Raw genomic sequence first — 23,285 nt, forward strand, 5'->3', positions numbered from 1 at the left:
AAGTTAAAGCTCTGTTATGCAGACCGAAAGCCATTTATCAACAACATCCAGAATCGCCGATCTGTAATTTCACCCCCTTAACATGCTTCAAAACTCACCAAATTTTACACACATATCAGGACTGGCAAAAACTGCCATCCAATAAAAAACCAAACCCCAAAAATCAAAATAGCGCCTAGCGCCCCCTAGGAAAAAAAACAGACAAAACTGCATGTAATTTCCGTTAGAAATGTCGTAGAGACATGGAATAAAAAACTTCTATGTAGGTCTGACTAAGATCGGGACTCGGGACACGGCGGCAACAGCCAAAGGCGGACCCGACCAACGCTGCTTGCAGCTTTAATTTTAGTTATTCTCTAGTGTGGATGCCTCAAAGGGGGCGTTTTTCCTCAATCCTAAGTGCCATGCCATGTTTTGTTTTGAGTGATTGATTGATTGAACAGTGCTTTTTGTGTGTGTGTTTTCTTCTCTTTTTTGTGTGTGCAAAACACTTTGTGTTTGCTACTCGCCTGTCTATGAAAAGTGCAGCTGTATATAAATAAAGTTTTCTTTTTGATTTACCAATACTTGACACCTTGTTTGCATGTGATGCGTCCGGTTTCAGAATCTGGAGGGCAAAGAGGCGTATTGATTGAAGTATTGAAGGAACTTCATTGTCATACCAGCTGATATGAGACACAAGCACAAAATTTAGTAAGCGAGGTCCCAGATACTTGAGTACCATATACAGTATGATACCAAAACGCCACCAGGTAATATTGCAATTTTCTAACAAAACAAGCATGTCTGAAAGAAAGCGCTCGAAAACAAGGCTCTACTGTTCAAGCTATCCATCTACGGCTGGGCGATATATCGATACACACGATATATCGCGGGTTTGTCTCTGTGCGATATAGAAAATGACTATATCGTAATATTGGAGTATACGTTCTCACGCAGTTGCTTTTAGCTGCGGGCTCTTCTCACTCTTTCCTGTCTCTCCTTCTCACAGACAAGCAGGCGCACAAACTTACACACGTCACATACTGTCACGTCATACGTCACATACGTATACGCCCTCGCCCAGCAGAGAGGGAGCAGACTGGGTAACGTTAGCTGTGATGCTAACGTAGCCGTACAAGTGTTAATACGAGAGAAAGAAGGTTCGGATCTGGTAACAAATGAAGGAAGATTTAATTCCCAATAAAACAGCAGGGGGTCCATCGTCTGTCGGTGGTTCGGCTTCAAGTGGGAATATGTCGAACAGACAACCGCAATTTGTCTGGTGCAAAAGCGTTGCTATAAAAAGTAGCATTGCTGCTAATATGTAGCATCATTTGAAAAGTCACTCGCTAGAGAATGAAGAGAATTTCATAAGGTCCGGAGTAACCTACCACATAGTGAAGGACAAATACTATTTGATTTCCTATTGTGCAGCTAATTTTTATTTGACACTTAAAATGTCTCAGACAATCTTGCACTTTCTGTTTTGGAAATGACTTGAATGTTTGTGCCATTGCTTAATAACTTTAATAAATACACTTTTGGTCAATTGACTTAGTTGTGATTTCCCTCTCTGCATGAAAGTTTAAAAGTAGCATATATGAATGCAGTAGGAAGAAGAATGTTTTAACGTAGACACATAGAATCATCATACTGCTGTGATTATATGTATCAAGTGTTCATTCAAGGCCAAGGCAAAATATCGTAATATATATCGTATATCGCGATATGGCCTAAAAATATCGAGATATTAAAAAAAGGCCATATCGCCCAGCCCTACATCCATCCATCCATCCTTCCATCCATTTCTACCGCTTATTCCCTTTGGAGTCGCGGGGGGCGCTGGTGCCTATCTCAGCTACAATCGGGCAGGAGGCGGGGTACACCCTGGACAAGTCGCCACCTCATCGCAGGGCCAACACAGATAGACAGACCACATTCACACTCACATTCACACACTAGGGCCAATTTAGTGTTGCCAATCAACCTATCCCTAGGTGCATGTTTTTTGGCAGTGGGAGGAAGCCGGAGTACCTGGAGGGAACCCACGCAGTCACGGGGAGAACATGCAAACTCCACACAGAAAGATGCTGTGAACTCAGGACAACTCAGGACCTTCGTATTGTGAGGCACATGCACTAAACCCTGTTCCACCATGCTGCAGTCGGGCAATTTTTGCACATTAAATAATATTGCACAGGTTTGCATGTTCTCCCCGTGAATCAATCAATCAATGTTTATTTATATATCCCCAAATCACAAATGTCTCAAAGGACTGCACAAATCATTACGACTACAACATCCTCGGAAGAACCCACAAAAGGGCAAGGAAAACTCACACCCAGTGGGCAGGGAGAATTCACATCCAGTGGGACGCCAGTGACAATGCTGACTATGAGAAACCTTGGAGAGGACCTCAGATGTGGGCAACCCCCCCCCTCTAGGGGATGCGTGGGTTCCCTCCGGGTACTCCGGCTTCCTCCCACTTCCAAAGACATGCACCTGGGGATAGGTTGATTGGCAACACTAAATTGGCCCTAGTGTGTGAATGTGAGTGTGACTGTTGTCTGTCTATCTGTGTTGGCCCTGCGATGAGGTGGCGACTTGTCCAGGGTGTACCCCGCCTTCCGCCCGATTGTAGCTGAGATAGGCGCCAGCGCCCCCCCGAAACCCCAAAAAGGGAATAAGCGGTAGAAAATGGATGGATGGATGGAGGTTGAGCTGTAGCATATTTCGTAAAACTATATTAGTCATATACCTTAGTTAAAAAATATTTTTTTATACATACATTACTTATTATTTTATTCCTTTTAGAAGACAGAAATTACTAATTGGGGGCGGCAAGGTGTAGTGGGTAGAGCGGCCGTGCCAGAAACCTGAGGGTTTCAGTTTCGCTTCCCACCTATTGACATCCAAATCGCTGCCGTTGTGTCCTTGGGCAGGACACGTCACCCTTGCCCCCGGTGCCGCTCACACTGGTGAATGAATGATGAATGTGAGTGAATGTGAGTGTGAATGTGTGTGTGAATGTGAGTGTGAATGATTGGTGGTGGTCGGAGGGGCCGTAGGCGCAAACTGGCAGCCACGCTTCCGTCAGTCTACCCCAGGGCAGCTGTGGCTACAGATGTAGCTTACCACCACCAGGTGTGAATGAATGATGTGTTCCCACTTCTCTGTGAGCGCTTTGAGTATCTAACAATAGAAAAGCGCGATATAAATCTAATCCATTATTATTATTATTAAGAAAAGATAGACAATTTACGAGTGTAACCTTTCTCTAAAATTTGATCAAAAAAGTTAAGAGCATCTCTGCTGGCTGCAGCCAAGTTTGACCTTGAGTATATTTTTAGACTCGAAATGAATACCATCGATACGATTTGTAGTTTTGGCCCTTAATAAAATTAAAATGTTTTTTTTTTACCTGAGCATGAAAAAGAGCATGTCTATTGGTTAAAGAAATAAAACAAAGAGTCAATCTGTTGTGCTTGAGCTGCTACAGTAATGGTGGTCCATCTATTCTATTGGATTAGTGGAGGGATTTCACTGTGGTTTTAATCTGAGAAGACAGCAGCAGCCTGGCGACCCGGGTTGGACGCACACTGTTGTTGTGCGGTGACGCTGCGCTCAACTGCCGACATGAACCTGTTTTGCTTTTCACTGGTAAGGACCGTGCTGCAGAGTGTGATATTTGATAGTTGTGCGAGAACAATGGTGCTTTTAAAGTGTTTGTGATGGACATTTCCCTTTTTCCCTGGGTCATGTTCCTGCTGTGCATAGTGGTTGTCGGTTTACACGTGAACATGTGTAATGGACTGTATGCGTATACATGATATCTTCTAATTGTTCTTCCTGTTTACTAATGATCACGAGTTATGTGTGTCTGTAGACTACTGGACATCTTTAAATTGTTCTTCCTGTTTACTTGTCAACAATATAATGCATGTGTGTATAGCAGGCGTATGAAACTAAATTGTTTTGGGGGCAAGATTTCCAGAGAGCTAAGGACCGGGGGGGGCCAGACATCTGCCTTCAATATTTAGATTTATTTTGTATATTCTGCACAATCAGTGTCCTCTTACAGAAGACATTTGATTTTGGTCTATTAATTTGGTGGGAGTTAGGAGCGTTCTGCTGTTTTTGAAGTACCTCCTGGAAAAAGGCTAGTCAAAGATCATTTCTAGGACAACACTCTAGTACGTTTTAAGAATCTAGGGCAAAAATTCAAGTTTTAGTTTTAACTTAACTGAACAGGCCAACAGTTGAATAGACTTACTGATTAAAAAAAAAGGTGTTCCTCAATGCGGTTAGTGTGTCTGCCTCACAAAACGAAGTTCCTGCAGTCCTGGGTTCAAATCCAGGCTCGGGATCTTTCTGTGTGGAGTTTGCATGTTCTCCCCGTGAATGCGTGGGTTCCCTCCGGGTACTCCGGCTTCCTCCCACCTCCAAAGACATGCACCTGGGGATAGGTTGATTGGCAACACTAAAAAGGCCCTAGTGTGTGAATGTGAGTGTGAATGTTGTCTGTCTATCTGTGTTGGCCCTGCGATGAGGTCGCGACTTGTCCAGGGTGTACCCCGCCTTCCGCCCGATTGTAGCTGAGATAGGCGCGAGCGCCCCCCGCGACCTCAAAAGGGAATAAGCGGTAGAAAATGGATGGATGGATGGGTGTTCCTCAATGCATCCCTTTAGGTCCTCTCGTTTTTGGCAGTAACACATTTTTGCCGTAATATGATTCATGTAACTAAGATGTTGCTAGAGTTTGTTCACTTCAGATCAGTCCGTAGTCATTTGTTCAAATACTGTAAATTCTGTACAGAAAGCCGCTACTTTTTTTTTACCTCACTGATTAAAAAAAGAGGACCTCCAAAGGAACTTTGACGAAAACTAATAATACCTGTATAACTAAAGCGTATTTTCTAGATTTGATTTTGGATTTTTATTAAGGATCAATTGAATCAGATTTGATTTTTGATTTTTATTAAGGATCCCCGTTAGCTGGTTGCCACAACAACCCACTAGTTTTCCCGGGGTCCACAAACTCAATACAATTACAAATAAAAGCATATAATTATAGAGAGTACAGAGCAGTATATAATCCGCACTCACAAAATTTTTAATGAAAAAAATATTTGCCATATATTAGCCGCACTGGACTATAAGCCGCAGATAACTTACATAGGTTGCGAGATGTGTTATTTACACAGCACGATCATGTAAATGTTTGTTTACGTACCTGAATTGTTTCCAAATCGTGTTTGTAATGTGGCAGTTAAACGGCTGATCAAACAAAACAGAAGACATCGTCATGGACCCACTAGCTGCGGAAGCTAGCTCTCCAATCAGCGAAACAGACTCAATGACTCCACAGGGACGTCTTGGTGAATTGACTGAGGAATTTGTGAAACTGAAATAAATACAAAAAGAATGCCGTTGTAAGTTAATAATACTATCATACTCATAAACGTGTTACAATGTTAGCTAACGCTAACGACGCTGGCATCATTATATTAGGATTGCACGTACAAATATGCATGAAAACACTCCTACAGACATCACACATGGAACGGTTTAGTAAGTATTAACCGCTTTAGTTCTATTGTAAAACTTACAAACGTTGCATGGAGTTATGAAGAGTAGGAACGCTATTGCCCGCTAAAAGACTGATCGGCACTCTATTTCCAGTGGAAAGCACCGAATGGAAGGACACTGCAGCACCTGCAGTGAATGAACTCATCCAAAAGATGGCGCCATAGCACAAACAATAAAACAACTTCCAAGTGTATTTGCTGTTTTTTTTGTTAAACAATTTTTTTATCATGGCCCTAAGCAAAGACAAATCCACAAATCAGCAGCATTGCCCTATAAGCCGCAAGGTTCAATGTGTAGGAAAAAAAGTAGCGGCTTTTGGTACGGAGTTTAAAGTATTTGAATAAATGACTACTGACTGATGAGAAGTAAACAAGCTACAGCAACACCTTAGTTACATGAATCATATTACGGCAACAATGTGTTAGTGCCAAAAAGGAGAGGACTTAAAGGGGTGCCTTGGGGAACACCTCTGTTATATAAATCACAAGTTTGGACCCTAGTGTTCTATGTTTGCCAGCAAAGTTAAAATGTCAATGCAAGGATCTGCCAATACAGTAATCCAAGTTCCTCTATACAACAGAAAGAATTGACTGCACAAATGTTTGTCTCCCAAGATTGGAACTGAATCTGGGGGCCGGTAGGGTGTCATTCACGGACCAGATTTGACTAAGGGCGTGATCAACAAAGATCCAAATAACACACAAAAATGGCATGTACCAGTAGCCTTGTTGTTGCGTGTGATCAACTAATAAAATTGATAAGTGCAAAAGTGCCGCAGACCGGCTTATTGAAATGAGGTTTTTGCATGAACTATGCAGTTTTCACCATGGAGACACTCATTTACTGCACATTCATGTCATCAAGATCCTATCGGTGGCGTTTTGATATTTGGACACATGCAGCAGCAATATCCATCCATCCATCCATTTTCTACCGCTTATTCCCTTTTGGGGTCGCGGGGGGCGCTGGCGCCTATCTCAGCTACAATCGGGCGGAATAATTTAGTTTTAAACAGCTCTTTAGGTCATCCAGCAGCTATAAAATTATAAAATGATATTTGCTGAATAGACGATATGTCTGATATTTTTTTTATTTTTGATTATCTTTGTATGTTGACAAGTATATATAGGACGGAGCTGCAGAGTGATGACTTACTTTCTCACAGCTATTTCTGCGCAAATGCCAGTTTGTATGTCCTTTCCAGACGTACTACAAATACTGTAGACGGAAAATAGAACCCAACACAGTTTTCGTCTTGATAAACCCCACTGTGTGTGCTAAATATTTATATTTGCCTCTATTCTATTTCCACCCTTTTTTTCTTTCGACTACACCTTCCACATTTTTTAGCCCTTTTCAAACATTCCACCGTCAAAACATTCCTCTTAGTCAGGACAAAAAAACTATGTTTTTCTTGAAACTGAAAAAATTCCTAGTTTTCCGGAAATTCTGTAAAACATGGCTCAACTAAAAAAATTTACTACTTTAACATTTCTCGACAGATTCAGCTCATTCAGCTATTTATCATTTCCCCCCAAAATGTGGCTTTTCCCCAAATTTCCAACAAACTCCCTTTGAAATGAATGGAACATTATTCGAAGTTCAACAATTATTAGATTTTATTCAAACCATTCAATCAGTAACACATTCCGCTCACCCTGGAAATTCAAATTAACACTTTCCAAAGTTCCGAAACAAATTCCGGTTTTCCTCAAATTTATGGAATTACTGAAGTTCTGTAACACGGGAATGTGATTAGAACTTAATGAAAAAGACTGAAAATAAACCGGGGGTCTGGGTGTGTGTGGGGGTCAATTTCTATCTCATCGACTCCCTCTCCACTTTTAACTTCTCCAAATGCAAAAATCAAAGAGTAAAAACAATGTTTATTCTATTAGTTAATTTCCTTTATCTGAATATCCATTTGTGATTCATAACATGAAATAAAAAAAATCTTACAGTCATGTTGTTTATGTTTCAAAATGATTAAATGTCAAAATATAAAGAGTAGAAATAATTAACAAAATTTCAGCTACTGTCTTTTTAAGAGATTTCCGATAATGTCTTTTTTGCTGATATCTGATATTCTGATAATGTCCAACTCTTAATTACCGATTCCGAGATCAACCGACAGATATATACAGTCGTAGAATTAACACATTATTATGCCTTATTTTGTTGTGATGCCCCGCTGGATGCATTAAACAATGTAACAAGGTTTTCCAAAATAAATCAACTCATGTTATGGAAAAAAATGCCAACATGGCACTGCCATATTTATTATTGAAGTCAAAAAGTGCATTATTTTTTTTTAACATGCCTCAAAACAGCAGCTCGGAATTTGGGACATGCTCACCTTGAGGTGGGCGGGGTGGGGGGGTAGGGAGTAGCAGGGGTGTATATGGTTGCGTCCCGAAAGAGTTAGTGCTGCAAGGGTTTCTGGGTATTTGTTATGTTGTGTTTATGTTGTGTTAAGATGCGGATGTTCTCCCAAAATGTGTTTGTCATTCTTGTTTGGTGTGGGTTCACAGGCTGGCGCTTATTTGTAACAGTGGTAAAGTTGTCTATACGGCCACCCTCAGTGTGACTTGTATGGCTGTTTACCAAGTATGGCTTGCATTCACTTGTAAGTGTATTAAAAGCTGTAGTTCTTATGTGATTGGGCTGGCAGGCAAAGGCGTCCATGTACCACTAAGTACAGAGACGTTTTAAAAAGTCATAAATTTTACTTTTTGAAACCGATACCGATAATTTCCTATATTAGATTTTAAAGCATTATTCGGACGATAATATCGGCAGTCCGATATTATCGGACATCTCTAGTCTTGTTCTAAAACACCAATGAAAATGAAATGTAGCATTTAGACGGACTATACTGTAGCAAAAGTCATCACGTGTGTTCTTAAATGTGTATTCCACGTCTTCCATGTCGAGAGCAGTTTTGATTTGGGCTTACATGGTAAACAACTAAAATGAATGTGTTGGCCATTGTTTTATCCAGACTCATACATTTGTCCAAATGTGGTCAAGTAGACTCATTGGGGGTTTCCTGGACGTCGTCTACACCGCTAAAAGAAAAATCTAAGGAAGAGAATCCCTCTGCTATCTTCCACTACTATTTTTTAATATATAAATCATCCGCTTGAATATTCCCTCTTCTCTTTTCAGACTCTCTCGTCATCATTTGGGATGTCTGTGTTTTGAGTTCCCTTCCCAGTTCGATGACCCGCCCTATCTTGCCTCTGATTGGCCTGTCCGTAATGTTTTGCCCTAATCTTAACCAATTGTGACTCATCATAGTAAACCAAACAACCAATCATGGATTTTCTTCTATGTAAACCAACCAATTATCATTGATGTTTCCCATATATTTTGTCCCCTGCCCGTGGAGGTGCTTCGCTGCGTAACTTCGATTTTTAAGTTAATAATTTTTAATGGAAAACCAGAGGTTTACCACTGGTTAATCAGAAAAAGTACTCATTACGGGAAAACCGTATTAAGTAAACTAGTTGTTGGCAGGTGTAGCAAAGAGACGGATCAAGATTTTAACACACATTGTAAGTCGGAAAAAAGGAAGTAAAAGGGAAAATATTTATTTTTTAATCTTATACAGATAAAAAAGGCGGATATAAGGTTATAGACGGGAAAATCACATGCCTGTAGTAACACTATTTTACAATTATAGATTGTCACTGCTAACACATTTCTCAACCCGAACAATTCCAACACCAACCAATTAGGCTCATTCAGGACATTCATACGATTTATCAACTTCAAAAAATTCCTACTTTACTGAAATTCACACATTACCAGGAAATTCCCATTGAAATAAATGAGATTTTTTTCTCAAAAAATGCCATAGTTTCCACATTTCTTAACCGATTCAAACCATTCCAACGACAACCAATTCAGCTCATTCGTGGAATTGATCACTTTCCAAGAAATACCACTTTTCCGGTAATTCCCAAATTAACAGGAAATTCCCACTAAAAAGAATGGGACATTTTTCAAAGTTTAATAATTCCCACATTTCTTGACCCATTCCATCTGTTCTAACACCAACCCATACACTTCATGAATTTTGTTACATGGTGACATCTTGGAAGTATACTAACTGTTTTAGTATAAGCATGATAATGTCAACACGCTAACATTTTATGCTAGCATTTAAGATCATTTCTTACAGTTTAGCCAAATAATTATAGATTTCATTACTTGGCAGCATCTTAGAAGTATGCGAGCTGTTCCTTTGTTAGCATGCTATCGTTAGAATTGTACATTTTAACCTAATTATCATGTTTTTTTTTTACAGCTGTTCCCCTGTTACCGTGCCAATGTCTTATGCTAACATTTTAACTAATGTCATATTTTTTAATCATACAATCATGGATTCCGGTACTTGGCACCATCTTAAAAGTATGCTAGCCCAAAAATGTTAGTTTGCTAACATAAACATAGTCACAAAGGCACAGGTAATATACTTCTAAGATGGTACCGAATAACGAAATCCACAATTATTAGGTTAAAATGTACAATATTTGTTTAAATGTTTACATAAAACATTAGTATGCTAATGTTTGCATGCTAACATTAGCACACTAATGTTTTATGCTAACATTTAAACAAATGTTAGCATGCTAATGTTTGCATGCTAACATTAGCACACTAATGTTTTATGCTAACACTTAAACAAATATTGTACGTTTTAACCTAATAATTGTGGATTTCGTTATTCGGTACCATCTTAGAAGTATATTACCTGTGCCTCTGTGACTATGTTTATGTTAGCAAACTAACATTTTTGGTTAATTGTCTTCTTTTTAATCAATAAAACATTGATTTTGTTACTTGCTGCCATCTTAGAAGTATGCTAGGTGTTCCCCTGCTAATGTTAGCATATAATGTTAGTATGTTTACATTTTTTATCCAATATCGAACATTTTAACCTACAAATCACAGACTTAGTTATTTGGTGTCATGTAAGAAGTATGATATAACTTTTCCCCAGTTTGCATGCTACCTTTTTATGCTAGCATTTTAGCTAATGGGAGACATTTAGAACTAAAATTAATAGATTTTGTTACTTTGTAACCCTTTGAAACATGCAAACTTATACCAACATTTGCATTTCAAGATTCAAACTACATTTCATTAGCTCTTCACCTCTCAAATAATGTTTAAACTTTTTAAACGTCCAAACCATTTCTACATTCATGCAGAATTTCAGTTTAGCATCAGCTCTTCAACATTTAAACCATTTCAACATTCAAACAATTTTAACCTTTAACCTATTACAACATTCAAACAATTTCTACATTCAGCATACATTCAATTAGCATTTCAGTTCAGCGTCAGCTCTTCAACATTCAAATAGTTTCGAAATTCAAATTATTCTTACATTTATTCTACATTCCATTAGCATTCTAGTTCAGCTTGTGCATTGGAGCATTCACAAGCAATTTATTCAGGAATTGCTTCATAAAGTTGGATGACGTTTTTTCACTGTTGCCCAAACAGAGTCTTGGTACTTTTACAAGGTTTACTTTCCTTAGACAGAGTTTGTCCTCAATTCTGTCACCACAGTGCCCATAATAAATGTCGGTTCTGTTCACGGTTTCTTGCTAAGAGTGCTAAGAGTTTTTCCCTACCTCAACTACAAAAGTGCACACACTGAGTCTTGCTTTTTGTGTCTAAGTTTCTTCCTTTGAATACCTGATACCGAAGTATATGTCAAACTACTTCCTGACCGCCATAACCACAAAACCAGGGGGAGCTCTGGAAACCACGTTAAACCCAGATTCCGATCTAACAGAGGCCTTAACTCATTCTCTTTCTATGCCACATCAATGTGGAATGCACTACCAACAGGTGCAAAGGTAAGTGCAACTCTATCCTCCTTCAAAACCGCTGTAAATCAACACCTACTGGCAACTTCAACTCTTTACTAATACCCTCCTCCATTCACGTCACATCTCCCCGGATTGTAAATAACCTAATGCAAACAATCAAATGAATTTATAATGTATATATTTGTTCTTATGCTGTCTGGACTCACTATGCTCTCTTCTGGCTGTACATATCCTATTAAGTAAGACCTACACTGTTTCAATGTCCACATTTCTCTGTTGATGCAATTGTTGATGACTGAAGTACTGATATCAACCAAAGATCCTCATCCCACCCCCCGGATTGTAGATAATGTAAATAATTTAATGTATATACTATGATGATTAACCTGTGTGATGACTGATAGTATATATTTGTCCCATGAATTGATTAACGTGGACCCCGACTTAAACAAGTTGAAAAACTTATTCGCGTGTTACCATTTAGTGGTCAATTGTACGGAATATTTACTGAACTGTGCAATCTACTAATAAAAGTTTCAATCAATCAATCAAAGAGAGTTTATCCTTGTCTCCATCCATAATGTCCTTGCCCTTATAGGATTCAACTAGTTTCTATTAATGTACGAGACGTGTGCTCCGTCTGTGAAAGGCCCTGGTACAGTAAAAATGTATTTGGACTGAAAATAAGAAAAAAAATATTAGAATCAAGACCGGCGTGAACTGCAACAACAGTAGCGAACACAATGACAAATTAATATTTATTTCACCATGACTATCCCTGAAAAGAGCACCTTTTTGGTGCAACACTTATATTGGGTGTGATTAGATTGTGCAGGTGTACTTAATGTTGTGGCTTGTGTGTATAAGGTGCACGTGGGCACCAAAGCATGCATGCAGAGACTCATCATGTGCCCAGATGTTGAGGGCTGTGAGCACCACTGATGAGGATTAGTCACTAACCTCCTGGTCTGATTGTTACTGCACATCACGTGCATGTGCACCTATTACAAACTGCTTTGGCAGATAGATATACATGAAACCAAGATAAGAAAATGTGTATGTTTGTATAACAAGAGCACATCCAAAAAGTGGCTATGCAACATATTTGCATCGGTGAGTGGACCTTGTGAGAGGTAAGATGCTGAGATAAGACAGGCAGAAGCTAGTTCCTGGAAGGAATCTAAACAAGCCAAACCACATTTTTTAATCCACACCAAAATCTCATATGAGGAATTTTCAATCCATTCTGACATCAGAGCTTTGGGGCAGCATTAGTATAATGTCCCTCCTATATATGGTCAGATCCAATCATTCTGGCTGTAATTTACATTCCTTGTGTCAGGCTCCTACAGCATGAATAATATGTACACTATATTACATCAGTTTGGTTGTACTGTATTAATAATTTCTAAGCTATGACTTATGAGCGGTGATCATTCACTAATGCTACCCTCGTCTTCTTTTTGCTACCAAAAAGCTGCTTTGTACTTCACAACTCGATCTTACTCAGATTTAGCACATAGAGCAGATTAAATCCATTCATATATTAAAGTGGGCTAGAGGGGAAAAAAAGATAGTAAAAGTACTCCACTATGTCTAGCAGGAGGATGAACACAGATAAAAAATGAGCCCAAAAGGACCATGTTTGCTGCAAAATGCCTGACATACGTGTGATTTGTTTGTGTGCCCCAGGAGGGTTCTATGGACAGCCTGTACGAGGCTGTGCAGACTTCCAACGACGCACCCTCTAAGCCCGTCCCCAGCCGCTCCTCCAGCCGCTCGTGCAGCCGCTCGTGCAGCCCGGCGCACCTGCTGGACGATGACGCAAAATGGAGAGGTTCCGGAAGGTCTATTTCTATGGTAGGTTCCTGCGGAATTTGGATATGGACCAACAAGCGTTTATAACTATAACTATACCCCTCACATTTTAGCAACCACTTTTATGACAGTATGAATTCTAAAGGGACAACACCTAAGAAATTAAACTTAAGTTTAACTAGTAGTCTAACCACGGGTGTCCAAACTTTTTGAGTGGGTGGAGGGGGTTCCCATCTGCGGATCCTACCCAAGGTTTCCCGTTATTCCCATTGGGTTGAATTTTTTCTTGCCCTGATGTGGGACCTGAGCAGAGGATGTCGTTGTGGCTTGTGCAGCCCTTTGAGACGTTTTTGATTAAGGGCTATATAAGTAAACTTTGACTGATTGATTGATGAAATATACTTACTGATATGTGAGTACTTTTGCGAATATAAATAATAAATACAACATAGATATTCATGTTTGACACAAAATAATATACAAATCCCGTTTCCATATGAGTTGGGAAATTGTGTTAAATGTAAATATAAACGGAATACAATTATTTGCAAATCCTTTTCAACCCATATTCAGTTGAATATGCTACAAAGACAACATATTTGATGTTTAAACTGATAAAAAATTTTTTTTTGCAAATAATCATTAACTTTAGAATTTCATGCCAGCAAGACGTGACAAAGAAGTTGGGAAGGGTGGCAATGAATACTGATAGAGTAGAGGAATGCTCATCAAGCACTTATTTGGAACATCCCACAGGTGTGCAGGCTAATTGGGAACAGGTGGGTGTAGGGGTGTAACGGTACACAAAAATTTCGGTTCGGTACGTACCTCGGTTTAGAGGTCATGGTTCGGTTAATTTTCGGTACAGTAAGAAAACAACAAAATATAAATTTTTGGGTTATTTATTTACCAAATTTGTAAACAATGGCTTTATCCTTTTAACATTGGGAACACTATAATAATTCTGCCCACGTTAATCCACATTTAACTGCCTCAAGTTGTTGCTTTGATTAAATAAAATGAAAAACCTTTCTTCTACATATAAAAAGTGCAACATTAAACAGTTTCCATTGAAACTGTTTAATGTCAACTCATCATGCTTAATTTATTACAGCATTTGGGAAGCCTGTAGTTGACTTTTATTGTGTAAATGTTGTATTTTTATCAACATGTGATAGCAGGGACCCTGCCATTCAAAACTAGACTGCTACATTACTAATGATTAATGTAACTATAGCTGAAAAAATAGTACAATTGCAATAGGAGACTATTCACACGCACGCACGCACGCACGCACGCACGCACGCACGCACGCACGCACGCACGCACGCACGCACGCACGCACGCACGCACGCACGCACGCACGCACGCACGCACGCACGCACGCACGCACGCACTCACACACACACACACACACACACACACACACACACACACACACACACACACACACACACACACACACACACACACACACACACACACACACACACACACACACACACACACACGCCACACAGCAAAATGAGCTAATGTTACGCTAAAAGCTAATTAGCCCTCACCTCAAGCCTATACTGTGAGCGAGCTGAGCTGCAGTTTAAGTTTCTAGAAGGTCAACGGGCTCATAGTGATGTTTGTAATAGTTGTGACTGGGAAGTGTTTAGTATAATTTGGGTAGAGTGCGCTGCTCCCCTGCTAGACGAATATTTCTGCTCGATGCTGAAGCATTGACTATCGTTCTGAAGTCTGAATACGCACTGCTGATTGGCTGTTACATCGCTCTGAATACGCACTGCTGATTGGCTTTGTATGTAACCAATCAGATGGTTATGTGGGCGGGACCATGCTTGCTGCTGAGACAGAGCCAGAGGTAGAAAGCAGAGCAGCTTGTGAAGATTTCTGCTTCCAAACTTGTTCGGTACGCCCGCGTGCCGAACCAAAACCCCCGTACCGAAACGGTTTGATACAAATACACGTACCGTTACACCCCTAGGTGGGTGCCATGACTGGGTATAAAAACAGCTTCCCAAACAATGCTAAGTCTTTAACAAGAAAGGATGGGGCGAGGTACACCCCTTTGTCCACAACTGCGTGAGAAAATAGTCAAACAGTTTAAGAACAACGTTTCTCAAAGTGCAATTGCAAGAAATTTAGGGATTTCAACATCTATGGTCCATAATATCATTGAAAGGTTCAGAGAACCTGGAGAAATCACTCCACGTGAGCGGCATGGCTGGAAACCAACATTGAATGACCGTGACGTTTGATCCCTCAGATGGCACTGTATCAAAAACAGACATCAACCTCTAAAGGATATCACCACATGGGCTCAGGGACACTTCAGAAAACCACTGTCACTAAATACAGTTCGTCGCTACATCTGTAAGTGCAAGTTAAAGCTCTACTATGCAAAGCGAAAGCCATTTATCAACAACATCCAGAAACGCCGCCGGCTTGTCTGGTCCAGAGATCATCTAAGATGGACTGATGCAAAGTGGAAAAGTGTTCTGTGGTCTAACGAGTCCACATTTCAAATTGTTTTAGGAAATATTCGACATCTTGTCATCCAGACCAATGGGGAAGCGAACCATCCAGACTGTTATCGATGCAAAGTTCAAAAGCCAACATCTGTGATGGTATGGGGGTGCATCAGTGACCAAGGCATGGGTAACTTACACATCTGTGAAGGCACCATTAATGCTGAAAGGTATATACTGGAACAACATATGCTGCCATCTAAGCGCCGTCTTTTTCATGGACGCCCCTGCTTATTTCAGCAAGACAATGCCAAGCCACATTCAGCACGTGTTACAACAGCGTGGCTTTGTAAAAAAAGAGTGCGGGTACTTTCCTGGCCCGCCTGCAGTCCAGAACTGTCTCCCATCAAAAATGTGTGGCGCATTATGAAGCGTAAAATACGAAAGCGGAGAAAGACTGAAGCTCTACATAAAACAAAAATGGGAAAGAATTCCACTTTCAAAGCTTCAACAATTAGTTTCCTCAGTTCCCAAACGTTTATTGAGTGTTTTTAAAAGAAAAGGTGATGTAACACAGTGGTGAACATGCCCTTTGTAGTGTATTCAATTGAATATGGGTTGAAAAGGATCTGCAAATCATTGTATTCTCTTTTTATTTACCTCTAACACAATTTCCCAACTCATATGGAAACGGGGTTTGTACATAGTCATTTATGACTATAAAATAGAGGTGGGAATCTTTGAGAACCTCACGATTCGATTCCAATTCTTGGGGCAGCGATTCGAGACAAAATTGATTCTCGACTTCCCTCTCCCCAGCCACTTCGTCTAGCTCTTCCCGGGGGATCCCGAGGCGTTCCCAGGCCAGCCAGGAGACATAGTCTTCCCAACGTGTCCTGGGTCTTCCCCGTGGCCTCCTACGATCAATACGATCTCCTAATATATTATTTGGTATATTATATATAATTATAAGGGCTTCACGGTGGAAAAGGGGTTAGTACGTCTGCCTCACAAAACGAAGGTCCTGAGTAGTCCTGGGTTCAATCCCGGGCTCGGGATCTTTTTGTGTGGAGATTGCATGTTCTCCCCGTGAATGCGTGGGTTCCCACTTCCAAAGACATGCACCTGGGAATAGGTTGATTGGCAACACTAAATTGGCCCTAGTGTGTGAATGTGAGTGTGAATGTTGTCTATCTGTGTTGGCCCTGCGATGAGATGGCGACTTGTCCAGGGTGTACCCGCCTTCCACCCGATTGTAGCTGAGATAGGCACCAGCGCCCCCCGTGACCCCAAAGGAAATAAGCGGTAGGAAATGGATGGATGGATATATAATTTTAGTAAACATTTTTCCAAACAAGTTACAGAATCTCCTCTTAGCTGCTGACGAACGACATATATGTAGAGTGTTGCAAAAATAAAAAAAATAAAAAACAGAATCAATAATAAGAATATCAATAATAAACTCTGTTTTAAAACATTTTTTAATTAAATTTTAAAAATGATGAATCGATTTAGAATCGGAATTAAAAAAATCGCATATTAGCCCTTTGAGACACTAGTGATTTAGGGCTATATAAGTAAACATTGATTGATTGATTGATATTGGAAACATTTTTAAATTGCATGTAACTCTAATGTCTCTAGTTGATGTATTGCATTCCCTAGCCTTTGAACAAGTGACAACAGTGACTGTGTTTGCACTTGTTGTGTTAACTAAACATAATTTTACACAAATATTGTCTAACCTAAACTGTTTTGTTCAACACCAGGACATGACTGTAAGGACAGGCACCAATACTCATAAAAAGAAAAAAAGGTAAGCTCACACTTCCAATACAATCAAAACAGTTTGAATTTTACTCTATATGTTATGTATTTCTTAGACTACATAGTCTAAGAAATCTATAATAATAACATGATTACCAGAATAATTGTGCAGACTTTGTGGGATGAATGTGCCAAGTTGATCGTTGCAACTTGCCATGCAAGGAAGAAGGCTTCCCACAGGGCAAAAGCAAGACTTGAGAGGCTTTCTGTTTATGTTTTCTGTGAGTGTTAATGCTCTAAATCCTTCTTGCAGTAAACCAAACAAGCTCATAATAAGCAACACCACAGCTTTCTATTATCCGTCTGCGAGAGGCCTAAAGCAATGCAGTGACAACTTATTGGAAAGAGGCAAGATAAAAGTTCGGAAGTGATAGTTGTTCACAGTCAGGTACATGCAAGTAGACACGTACAGCATAATATGGCTTGGACTAAGCCTCTTAAAGCCCCACCTACTTAGTCCTCTTACTCTCTGATACACCTTTACTTTCCTGATGGTTATTTTGACGCCACATAACAACACATATTGTTGGATTTGAATATTATTATACAACTTTTAAATCAATCCATTTAAAAATGCTTTCATAAAATGTTTTTTTCTGTTCATTTTAATTTCAGAACATATGTGTCCAAATCTGCATCAGATAACGAAGTGCTGGGTGAGTTGGGATTTGTTCCTATTTTGGAGATATTTTTTTCCCCAAGAGGAAGCAACGGAAAATAAAAATCATCTGTCGCTACCATACAGCCTTTATTAACTGTGCAGGCAATTTTTTAAGTAAAAGTTTAACATATTAGCATATTATTTGCCTCACATATTTCTTTCTTTGCCACATTAACCCAATGCAGTGCAGTTGTCTAAGCCAGTGGTTCTCAACCTTTTTTCAGTGATGTACCCCCTGTGAACATTTTTTTAATTCAAGTACTCCCTATTTAAAGCAAAGCATTTTGGGTTGAAAAAAGAGATAAAGAAGTAAAATACAGAACTATGTCATCAGTTTTTGATTTATTAAATTGTATAACAGTGAAAAATATTGCTCATTTGTAGTGGTCTTTTTTGAATTATTTGTAAAAAAATATATAAAAAATAACTAAAAACTTGCTGAAAAATAAACAAGTAATTCAATTATAAATAAAGATTCCTACACATAGAAGTAATCACCAACTTAAAGTGCCCTCTTTGGGGATTGTACTAGACATCTATCTGGATTCATGAACATTCTGGATTGTCAACATTTCTTCACAAAAAAATAAATCTTTAACATCAATATTTATGGAAATCTAGCTGTCAACACTGAATATTGCATTGTTGCATTTCTTTTCACAGTTTGTGAACTTACATTCATATTTTGTTGAAGTATTATACAATGAATATATTTATAATCCGAATATATTTATAATTTATATATCCGGTTTGGTGGCCACGGGATTAGGTCTCTGCTTTTTGCAGATGATGTAGTCCTGATGGCTTCATCTGACCGGGATCTTCAGCTCTCACTGGATCGGTTCGCAGCCGAGTGTGAAGCGACCGGAATGAGAATCAGCACCTCCAAGTCCGAGTCCATGGTTCTCGCCCGGAAAAGGGTGGAGTGCCATCTCCGGGTTGGGGAGGAGACCCTGCCCCAAGTGGAGGAGTTCAAGTACCTAGGAGTCTTGTTCACGAGTGAGGGAAGAGTGGATCGTGAGATCGACAGGCGGATCGGTGCGGCGTCTTCAGTAATGCGGACGCTGTACCGATCCGTTGTGGTGAAGAAGGAGCTGAGCCGGAAGGCAAAGCTCTCAATTTACCGGTCGATCTACGTTCCCATCCTCACCTATGGTCATGAGCTTTGGGTCATGACCGAAAGGATAAGATCACGGGTACAAGCGGCCGAAATGAGTTTCCTCCGCCGGGTGGCGGGGCTCTCCCTTAGAGATAGGGTGAGAAGCTCTGTCATCCGGGAGGAACTCAAAGTAAAGCCGCTGCTCCTTCACATCGAGAGGAGCCAGATGAGGTGGTTCGGGCATCTGGTCAGGAGGCCACCCGAACGCCTCCCTAGGGAGGTGTTTAGGGCACGTCCAGCTGGTAGGAGGCCACGGGGAAGACCCAGGACACGTTGGGAAGACTATGTCTCCCGGCTGGCCTGGGAACGCCTCGGGATCCCCCGGGAAGAGCTAGACGAAGTGGCTGGAGATAGGGAAGTCTGGGCTTCCCTGCTTAGGCTGCTGCCCCCGCGACCCGACCTCGGATAAGCGGAAGATGATGGATGGATGGATGGATATATTTATAAAGGATTTTTGAATTGTTGCTATTTTTAGAATATTTTTTAAAAATCTCACGTACCCCTTAGCATACCTTCAAGTACCCCCTGGGGTACGCGTACCCCCATTTGAAAACCACTGGTCTAAGCTATGTCACTTACTTTATTGTGACGTGACTACCATCGACTCTCATGTAACATTAAACTATTTGGTGTTGTGCAAATCTAGAGCCAGACCTTTCCTTAAAAATGTGCTCAAATTATCAGAACCAAAAGCAGAATCGGATTTATTGGCTAAGTATGTTTAACGCACAAATTTGACTTGGTAGACTGAATGTACTCTCTTTGTTCAATAAATATTAACAATTACCTAATACATATATATAAACAAGTACCTAAATAACTAATGTGTGCAAGTCTAATAAATAATAGTGCAGTGGTAAGTAGAGCAAAAGCAAAACGATGATGACGTGACCCTGAGTCAGTACATTTACAGTGACAGATGAGTTCCAGAGTTATACGACGACAGTAACATTCCATTTAAAAAGTACAATTGTATTCGGTATATGACCTACTCTTATACTAGCCAGCCATTCATACAACCTTTTCACTTGTAGCTCCTGCGACCTCAGTTCGCCCTGACTTTTCAACTAAAACCCTCAACATTTGTGATTTGTCCCCCCCCCCACACGCTGCTCAGCAGATGACGCCTTGGGTAATGCGGCCATTTGGAAGCCTGCCAAGAGCCCAGAGGATTTAGTCCACATCTCCAACAATCACAATGAAGGTAAATAGGGAATAAACCGGGTAAGCTGATCTATAGACAAATGCTCATTTAGGCTCTCCGCAGGGTGTCCCTTCTTCAGCTCATCAAAACTGTGCTTCAGACTTTTAAAAAGTTGATTGGTGATTAGGTTTGTTTGACTTGTTTGCTTTTAGAAATTAAGAGAACAAAGCACAAAGTGGACGCCAAAGGAGGGAAAACAGCTCAACATGCTGCGACCAAAAAAAGGGACAAAAACTCAAATCAGGTAAAGACATTTGAAAAAGACTCCATCTGCAACAACTGTTATTGGACATATCTCCAAATGTTGGGGTGTGCCTCCAGTAAACACACTGTTGAAAGCAACTCACACAGTTCAACATTATTAGTTGGTGGGAAAACCTCAGCTGAACACCTTTAGAAGAAGTCTTACTCTACCAAAAAACAATAATGTAACCTATGATGATTTGTCTCTCTTCGTGTTAAACAATGGCAAAGTATCACATCATAGGGTCATGCGTTTTGGCGTTAGCCTGAACGCAGTTTTAAATCCCTGGCTATGTCGTGATGTCAAAGAGAGATGGACGTGGTTATTTGGACATTAGGTCAAGCACTAAGCTCTTTGCTTCAATGCTATAAGGCAGGGGTGCCCATTACGTCGATCGCGAGCTAATAGTCGACCGCGGGGGGTGTGTCAGTCGATCTCCAGCCAGGCTTTTAAAAAAAAATGGACCTAAAAATTAGTGATCATCAATCTTCACCAAGACGTCATTTAAATGACATTCACGGTACCGGAGGGTCTTGTGAGATGACGCTGGCTGCTAGCAGCAAGATCATTATCATGAAAATATGACCGAGAGGAAGGCGAGAAACACTTTTTATTTCAACAGATTCTCGCGCCGTACCTTCCGTCAAAACTCTAAAGGCCGACTGCACATTTCCTATCTTCACAATAAAAGCCCTGCTTCATGCTGCCTGCGCTAACTAAATACAGAGTCTTGGAAAACTGGCGTGCACAAGCGATCCCTCAGAAAGCTGGCGTGCACATCACTTGTGCACGCCAGCTTTCCGAGACTCTTATTTTGTTAGCGCAGGCAGCATGAAGCAGGGCTTTTATTGTGAAGATAGGAAATGTGCAGTCGGCCTTTAGAGTTTTGACGGAAGGGACGGCGCGAAAGTCTGTTGAAATAAAAAGTGTTTCTCGCCTTCCTCTCTGTCATTTTTTCATAATAATGAACTGGCAGCAGCCAGCGTCATCTCACAAGACCCTCGGGTGCCGTGAATGTCAATCAAGCAAGCTACGGAATTTGCCGCCAATGTTTTTCTTGTAAAGTGTATGGAAGCTGGATGAATTAGATGCCAAAAACCAACCACTTTCATGTGGTATTGTACAGAAAGGACAACTTTTTTTCTCCTCCATTTGAAAATGTGGGCGTTATCATCATTACTGTGTGATTCCAATCAATGCAAGTCATCAGAATCAGGTAATACACCAACTTATATTCTTGTCTTTGTGAAAGAAAGACATCTATATGTGTTACACATGCTTGTATTATCATTAAACACATTTAACTTGTTTAAAAAAATGTCTCTTTCATAAATAAATACATATAAATGATATATATAAATGAGGTAGATCCCCTCGAGTTGGTCAATTGAAAAGTAGCTCGCCTGCCGAAAAAGTGTGGGCACCCCTGTTATAAGGAAACACAAAAACGATAGGATAAAGTATTAATTGGCATGCACATAACACAGACGTGTGTCATACAGCAACATAAATGCTGGTAAAAGCATTTTTTTCTACGCAGGTGTACCTGATGTTGTGACCGGGTGAGTCTAACTAATGTTACTGAAGTTTATTTTTGATTAGCAATTTCAAGATATATATAGTTAACAGTGTAGATTTTCAAAAGATAAATTACGATACTGTTGGAGAAGGTATGGCGTGGTTTCATTCGAAATCTGCGAACGCCCCCTGAAACATACATCTAACGTCTAACATCTAACATAACGTGGACCTCGACTTAAACAAGTTGAAAAACTTCTTCGGGTGTTACCATTTAGTGGTCAATTGTAGGGAATATGTACTGTACTGTGCAATCTACTAATATATGTTTCAATCAATCAATCAATCTTGCAGACCGACTCCAAAAACATGTTATAAAAGTAACTGTGGAGCAGAATTTACACCAAAGCATATCTAATACATATTATGTAAACCAGTGGTTCTCAAATGGGGGTACGCGCGTACCCCTGGGGGTACTTGAAGGTATGCTAAGGGGTACGTGAGATTTTTAAAAAATATTCTAAAAATAGGAACAATTCAAAAAGCCTTTATAAATATATTTATTGAATAATACTTCAACAAAATATGAATGTAAGTTCATAAACTGTGAAAAGAAATGCATCAATGCAATATTCAGTGTTGACAGATAGTTTTTTTGTGGACCATCCATCCATCCATCTTCTTCCGCTTATCCGAGGTCGGGTCGCGGGGGCAACAGCCTAAGCAGGGAAACCCAGACTTCCCTCTCCCCAGCCACTTCGTCTAGCTCTTCCCGGGGGATCCCGAGGCGTTCCCAGGCCAGCCGGGAGATATAGTCTTCCCAACGTGTCCTGGGCCTTCCCCGTGGCCTCCTACCGGTTGGACGTGCCTTAAACACCTCCCTAGGGAGGCGTTCGGGTGGCATCCTGACCAGATGCCCGAACCACCTCATCTGGCTCCTCTCGATGTGGAGGAGCA

The 23,285-nt window shown here is 40.3% G+C and overlaps 1 protein-coding gene and 1 long non-coding RNA gene across 3 annotated transcripts in view; one reads left to right on the plus strand and one right to left on the minus strand.

The window, feature by feature from the left end:
- Window positions 1-3,526: 3,526 nt before the first annotated feature.
- The window catches only part of samsn1a (SAM domain, SH3 domain and nuclear localisation signals 1a), a 45,857-nt gene continuing 26,098 nt past the window's right edge, over window positions 3,527-23,285 (plus strand). The window contains exons 1-6 of one of the 2 annotated variants that reach the window (XM_061878697.1): window positions 3,527-3,642; window positions 13,113-13,280; window positions 17,485-17,531; window positions 18,158-18,198; window positions 20,480-20,566; window positions 20,719-20,810. In XM_061878697.1, coding sequence (XP_061734681.1) covers window positions 3,619-3,642; window positions 13,113-13,280; window positions 17,485-17,531; window positions 18,158-18,198; window positions 20,480-20,566; window positions 20,719-20,810 — 459 coding nt within the window. In that variant the 5' untranslated portion in view covers window positions 3,527-3,618. The remainder of the gene's footprint in view (window positions 3,643-13,112; window positions 13,281-17,484; window positions 17,532-18,157; window positions 18,199-20,479; window positions 20,567-20,718; window positions 20,811-23,285) is intronic. The other variant, XM_061878698.1, reaches the window with a different exon arrangement.
- LOC133537568 (uncharacterized) overlaps window positions 4,978-23,285 on the minus strand; it is a 37,108-nt gene continuing 18,800 nt past the window's right edge. Inside the window, exon 3 of the long non-coding RNA XR_009802719.1 lies at window positions 4,978-5,386. This is a non-coding gene — a long non-coding RNA (uncharacterized LOC133537568). The remainder of the gene's footprint in view (window positions 5,387-23,285) is intronic.

This window comes from Nerophis ophidion, linkage group LG18 (genome assembly GCF_033978795.1).
Source record: "Nerophis ophidion isolate RoL-2023_Sa linkage group LG18, RoL_Noph_v1.0, whole genome shotgun sequence".
NCBI classification, from domain to species: Eukaryota; Metazoa; Chordata; class Actinopteri; order Syngnathiformes; family Syngnathidae; genus Nerophis; species Nerophis ophidion.